At 36.3% G+C, this 7,198-nt stretch overlaps 1 protein-coding gene across 1 annotated transcript; it reads right to left on the reverse strand.

Annotated features, from left to right (window-relative positions):
- Nucleotides 1-1,236: 1,236 nt before the first annotated feature.
- Nucleotides 1,237-3,602, reverse strand: LOC119539891 (matrin-3-like). Its single transcript, XM_037843732.1, is given in 2 exon segments — nt 1,237-1,479; nt 1,964-3,602. Coding segments are annotated over 2 exon segments (1,677 nt in total). The 5' UTR covers nt 3,468-3,602; the 3' UTR covers nt 1,237-1,306.
- Between the last annotated feature and the right edge of the window lie 3,596 nt (nt 3,603-7,198).

Consider the following 7,198-nt stretch of genomic DNA (forward strand, 5'->3'; position numbering starts at 1 on the left):
GGGGTGTCTATGTAGACCTTGCATTTCTCTGTTCACAAAATTTAATTTGATGGGCATTAAGAATTCTAAGTGTATGCAAATCAGATATAGGTAAGGAGTAATTTTATGGTAACGAGTATTGCAGACAGGAGAATTCTCTGAAAATAATATCTGCCAAGTTTCTTGAGATTTAGTTAAAAAGGGTTTTCTTTCATAGAGAGGAGTAAACAAGGCTAGAAAGAACCAGGTATAGAGAAAAGGTATGAAAGGATTGTGTGATCAGGTGGTAGTTCAGAGAATAGTTTTTTCTTTTTTTTTTTTTTTTTGGCCTAGGATTTCTTTATTGGCATTCACTTCAGTAACTTGAATCCACAGATATAAGCAGAATATAAGCAGAAAGTTACAAGTAAACACAGATTATACATGCAAATTTCTTTTCACAAAGGTCACATGTGCAGGTACATGTATTAGAAGAAGCGTGCGTCTAGAATCATGGCCAAACATTTTAAAATGCAGAAATGTAAAACTACATCTTGAAAATAAGAAGAGATGATTTACACACTTCAAAACTCAAATGTTGCTTATACCTGAGATTTATGACAGCTACAGGATTCAGATCAATAAGATCTCAAGAAATTAATACTGGTCAAACAGAATGGGAATATTTTTTACATTTCAACATTTCACTGAAAATACATTGACTACTAGAATACAAAATCTAGCAGGAAATTAGGCAAAAAATTACAAAATCTAAAGCCAATTACTTAAGTTTTTCTCATTACCTAAACAACAGCATGACATTAAAAGAAAACTGCACCTGCATCTTAATGCCAATCTCACATTAATGACATTCTCCAAAAATGAAATGCAACCCAAAAACTTCAAACTCCAAATAAAGTCTGCAAGTCTCAGATTAAAATATGGAATTTTTCAGATGAAAGTAATAAAAATACAATTGGTTTTGTTCTTTATTGAATGGAATCCAAAGTTGACATTTCTTTGAAAACTGGAACTACTAAATTTAATTTCTCTGAATGTTTCTATGTATTTTTCTTAGTGGTGCAAGTTATCTTAAGTTGCTTATGGAGTCAGTCTCTACAAAGTACTTCTGTCTGTTGCCATTCTGATAAAACAAAAAATGTTCTTCATTAACTTAACTGTATCTGCATTTTTGCTATAACACTTAAACACATGAACAGACATGTATTATTTTTTCCACTAAAACAAGAGTACAATATTTTTCTAACAGTACTGTATTTAAAAAAGGTTAACATTAAAAACAAAGAACCATTATTTTCTTTTGAAATCATTAAGCTTCTTGAATATCTTAAGCTTCCTTCTTCTGCCTGCATTCTTCTGCCAATTTATTCAGAAAATTCTTCAATTTCTGATAATGAGGAAGGCTGCTGCAATGAGTATTCTTTGCAACTTCTTCATTTGTATAAAAGAGTGAACACAGCTTACAGTAAAACCCTGTTTTAGGTATCACATAGTCTATACCTAAAAACACAAACATATTCTTACAAATTAAGTAAACTCAAGATTTTAATTAGTATTCTCAAATCTTTTTTCCTGTCAATATAATTTGAATGAAATGATACATTTGTGAAGTCCAATGTGGGTCAAGCTAAACAACAACAACAAAAAAACCAAAACCATGACACTATGACGCTATTGTTGAGTTTGTACCCACCTAAATATACTCTTAAAAAGACAAAAAAGTAAAAAAAAAAGCAATGCTAAATTTTCAGAAACCTTTATGAGGAGAAAAGAGAACATATTGTGGCATGGTAACATAATAGAAGATCAGGAGACATGTATGAGGGAAAGAAAATATGATTTAAGGTTTACAAATAGTTGTGCACAGAAATAAAACTAATTTAAAATGCTACCAGAACTTGTAAGACAAATTTTCAAATCTTATTTTAATGGGGGTGTGTTTGAAGGGAAGAAGGAAGTGGAAGAACAAAGCCTTAAATCTCACCAACAGGAACATTGGGCTGATACGGTCCAATTCTATACTCATCTGGGATTGTATAGTCCTTGTTTTCATCACTTTGGTCATCTGCATTTTCACTTGGATCTTTGTTGGGATCATCAGCATTCTCTGCAGATTCAGCACCTGGTTCTGTATTTTCCTCATTTTTAATTCCATTTTCCAATGCTGCTTCGTTTTCTTGATCAAGTTCCTCCATCTTGTCCACCTTAATTTCAACCAAACCATCATCATTTTTGTCACAAGATTTAAATGCCATGCCCGATTTACAAAGTTTCTGTAGTTCCAAATCTTCCTCATCATCAACCTCATCTAGAGTGACAAAACCTTCCATACTCCCTGGGAAACGACACTTTTTAAGCTTTTTCTTCGCTGCTGCTGAAGAACTTGCATTTGCATCTTCTTTCACAGCTTTGTCTGAAGGCTTCTTTTTCCCTTCAGAAGACACATCACCTAAATTTGCAAGATCGGTCTCATCTCCCACTGAACTCCCACTTTCAAGCAGTGCCGCTGCCTCTTCTTCATCTACAAGTAGCTCATCTTCAGATTCAAGAAGCATGTTAGGTTCTTGTTCTGTCAGGTCATCTTTCATATCTTTCTCTCCATCTTCACCTGACTTCTCTTCTTGTTCTTTTCCTTCACCTGTACTTTCAGTCTTCTGGGAACCATCAGTTTTGGATTTCTTATCACTTGGAGATTCTTTGCCATCTGGAGAATAAGATCTTTTTTGGGATTTATCTTTTTTCAGTAAGTCCATGCCTCTGTTGGGAATCCTCAGTACCAGTTTTTTATATTTCTCAGACAGATCAAGCTTCACACATCTCCCCTGAAACCAAAGGGCCTTTTTCAAACAATGATCAACCATTGCCATTGCATCTTCTCTGGTCTCCATCTCAATAAAGGCCTGACTTTTCATCCTCATCAGTATACAATTCTTTATTTTCCCATAGGGCTCAGCAAGTTTGAGGACAGCACTGTCAGAGTAGCCAGAATGGGGTAAATTGCTGAGATGTATCACACATCCAAGCTCTTGCTTTTGATCAAACTTCTGATCTGGCTTCCCTTCAGGTTTCTTTATTCTTTTATACTTCTGGGACAAATGAACTCTCACTGGCTTGCCAAATACTAATGCTGGTGTGGTTGTATAATAATCAACTGCAGCCTAAGCATCTTCTGTGGTTGCCATTTCAATAAATGCCTCATTAATTTTATTTAGAATCAGATGATTTGAAATAACTCCAAATGGTTCCACCAGCTGTAACAGTTGGTACTTCAAGTTTTTCCCTCCCTGAAAATCCATGATGTGAACAACTCTGCTAGTTTCCACTCAGCCTTTTTGCATGTGTCTTGGTCCTTGCAGGTTTCCATTTCCAGCACCCAGATTTCCTCTTGGTCCAACTGCTGGTCCCCCAAGATGAAATGAGGGAGGTGGAGGTCCCAGAATTCCTGGTGCTGGGTTTGTAGATTGTTGCAACATGAACGGATCCCCCATTGTGTGTCCTGTATCATTGTCAGGATTCCATTCTGGGTAGATTTCAAGAAGAAGCTGGCATCGACGACTGTGACTTGCTCCATTGATATGTTGACTCCACTCTTTACTTATCTTGGTGTCACACAGGTCCAGACATCTGAGATTCTGATGGAGGCAGATTTCTCACTCAGGTCAGGGCACCTGAAAATTCCAGGCAAAGACTGCCTGCCTGCCAGCCACTACTTCCTTTCTTCAGGAGGCCAAGGATGCCTTCCTTTCAAATCATCCAGGCAATACATCTGCCTGAAATCCATAGCTGGTCCCTCGCACGTGTCCGGAGCTCTGCCGGGGGAATTCCGCCTGGGCAGAGGCCGCAGGGGAAAGGGCAACCAAGAGCGGAGGAGAGCCCCGCCCCGGAGCCACTGCTGGGCGGAGCTTTGGTGGGAGGGGGCCTAGAGACCCGCCCAGGAAAAGCCCCTGAGAATAGTTTTATCCGGAGGCCAGGGTATTCCTGGGAGGGAATTTAAGGAGAGGCTCAGGCTGAGGGTAGGCCAAAGTTCAAGGACCTTGGGGAAGGAGCGAACTGTAAAGTTAGATTAACAAGCATTTTGTTTCTATTAATTATTTGGTACATGCAGTTTGGCTAATCATTTATGAGATAAAGAACAGGAATTTGCAGGATCTGTATCTAGAGTTGCCACAGGGAACAAGGGAACATCAGTGAGTCTTACCTAAGTCTTAAGGGGAAGGTTATTTTTCTTCAATAAGCTGTTTTTTCAGGCACAAAAGTATGGGGCATTTCTTTAAACATCACTAATTTCCCGGATCACAGGGTTCGGGTACATCATATTAACACTAAATTTTTATTGGTGGAATAAGACAGTTAAATGCCTAATAAGCAATATGATTAGCCCCCAAATTTTAAATCTTGTCATTTCAAACAGACATAAATGAAGAAAATAAAAATATCCTTGTTCCCATGCTAATTCTTAAAATCTTAATATTTTCCATATATTCTTTACATACTTAGTAAACGTTTTGGTTTTTAGTTATCTTTCTATTTAAATATAATGTACATATTTTAAGAAAAGCACACATTGTTAAGTGGAGTGAATTTTCACAAAGTGAAAGCACACTTGTCACCAACACCCACACCAAGGAAGGAACATTATCAGCACAGGGTGAGCCTTCCGTTGCATCTCTAAAGGCACAAGGCATGCCTAGCAATTATTTGGGTGAGATTTTTTATTGCTTCCATGCTGTTTTAATGTTTTTATTTAGAAATTATTTTAGATTTACAGAAAAAAAATTACAAAAATATTTCAGAGATTCCATGCACCTGTCGCCCAGACTTCCTGATGATAACATTCCACATATCCATAGGAGTAATTATAAAAACCAAGAAATTAACATGGATACAATACTATTAAATGAACCATTGACCTAACTAGAATGACACCAGTTCATCCACTATGTCCTTTTTTCCTTTTCAGGATCTCAAATTGCATTTAATTATTATATCTCTTAAGCTCTTCCAGTCTGTGACAGCTTCTCAGTCTCCTCTTGTCTTTCATGTCCTAGACACATTTGAAAAGTTCTGATCAGTGTTTTTGTAGAACATCTCTTGATTTGGATTTGTCTGAATTTTCCTCACTATTGCACTGAGGTTATGCATTTTGGCAGAATACCACAGAAGTGTTGTTCTCTGCTCAGTTCATCATAAGTGAAGGCAAATGATATCCATATCTTGGCCTTCAAAGCTGGATTCAGGAGGTGTCCCCACTGTGAACTGTTTTTCCAGGGCAATTAACAAATACCTTAGGGGAGGGACTTTGAGACTATGGAAATGACTTTTCTCATCAAACATTAGCTCACTGATTTTAGAATCCACTGGTGAATCTTGTCTGTGACAAATTTTGTGATGTTTGCCTAAAAGTGATTTAGTATTTCCCTCATTGTTTTTATATTTATTAATTATAATTCCTCTGTGAGGAAGAGTTCTTCCTCCTTCCCTCCCTTTCTTCCTCTCTCCTTTCCTTTTGCCTCCCTCCATTCCTTCCTTCCTCCCTTCCTTTCTTCCTCCCTCCCTCCCTCCCTTCCATCCATCCTTCCTTCCTTCCTTCCTTCCTTTACTTCTTTTTTCTTCAGGTGTTTATATTGGCGTGTGCCTGTGGATATTCATTTTATTTTATGGGTTATATTCCAATGCTATAATATTTTGTTTCATTTATCAAATTGTTTCAACTTTGGTCTTTGGGAGTTTCTTCCTTTTGGCTCCTGTTTCCTTCAAATGTGCCCTCATTCTTTCTCAAGTACTTCCTTATTTTCTGGCACAAGATTTTCCAGGCTTCTTTTATTTTCCTTGCTTTGATTCAGGAATTCATCACTTCTCCCAGGAGCTCTGCTTCCTTTTGTTGGAGAATGGTATTCAGAAACCAAGATGTGGTGCTAGAAGTGTTCTTTGGTATTCTGATATCAATGCTACTAGCCTACTCAGCAGAGAGAGCTAGGAAAAATATATATTTATTTATTTATTTATTCTGTATGTATGAATATATATGTATATGTATGTGTGTTTGTAAATATATCTGCCAATAATTCATATACACCCATTTATGTTTTTACATTTATCTTTCCCTCACTCTGTGTCTCTGTGTGTGTATGTTTTTGTGTGTGTGTGTGTGTGTGTGTGTGTGTATGGCCATGAAGATCTTACCAATAATACTAATCCCAATTTAAGACCATAGAGTCCATTCTAATCTATCTCTCTTCTTTATTCTCACTTCTTTCTCCTACAGTGAGGAAAAAACCTAGCTGTCAACCTCTACAATGTATTTACTTATTTTTTAAATCTACTAAGCACATGAAGTAGTTTCATAATAGCTATGAAAATAGCAATGGAAATGAATTTACTAACTAGAGCAACAGTATTTGTATGGTTAGTTTATCTTTAGCACTATAGTATACAAAGTAGTTTTCCAACATCACCTGTTAGATTATTCTTCCTCACCCTTTCAATTGTAGTTTTTTATTAATGTTATGCACTTCCCATTTTATTAAAGATTGTATTACACTTGGTTGCCACTCACATTCTGGTTGATTTTAGTTTATTTATTTGGGAATTATGTGAAACATTACTGTGGTTCTAAGAGTCACAGAAACGTAAAATGGAAACCTAGTGAAGAATCACTTTCTCCCATCCTTACTAACAAGTTCCCACTCATCTCTTTGTTTCATTCTCACTCACCCCTTGTAGGAAACCACTCACTTTAGTTTCTGTATTTCCCTCCTGTGGGTATGTTGTTGTGTTTCTTTTTTCTTGGTACCAAATAAGAAGATACACATTTCATTTCATCACCTTCTTTCATTCCTGAAAAGTAGCATACTATAGACACCTTTCATACTTTGCCATTTTAACTTGCAGCATATCCTGGAAACCACTAATTATCCATACATAAATGACACAAATTGGTAAAATCACTAACTTATATTAACCTATTACAAATCTTGAATCTTTCAATTTCTAGTATAGCCACAAAATAACAATAATGTATTGCAAACAGCTACTAGGTGATAGATAAATGAGTAGAATAAAAGCAAGCAATAAATTATACAAACACATATGTAAAAATGGTAGCCACAAACTCCATCATAGCAGTAATTATATAAATATAAATGGCCTAAATTTCCAAATAATTGCTAATCATCAGAGTAGAACTAAAGAAAAACAAAATTGGATACACTTTGCATAT

The sequence above is a fragment of the Choloepus didactylus genome, chromosome 7, assembly GCF_015220235.1.
Source record: "Choloepus didactylus isolate mChoDid1 chromosome 7, mChoDid1.pri, whole genome shotgun sequence".
NCBI classification, from domain to species: Eukaryota; Metazoa; Chordata; class Mammalia; order Pilosa; family Megalonychidae; genus Choloepus; species Choloepus didactylus.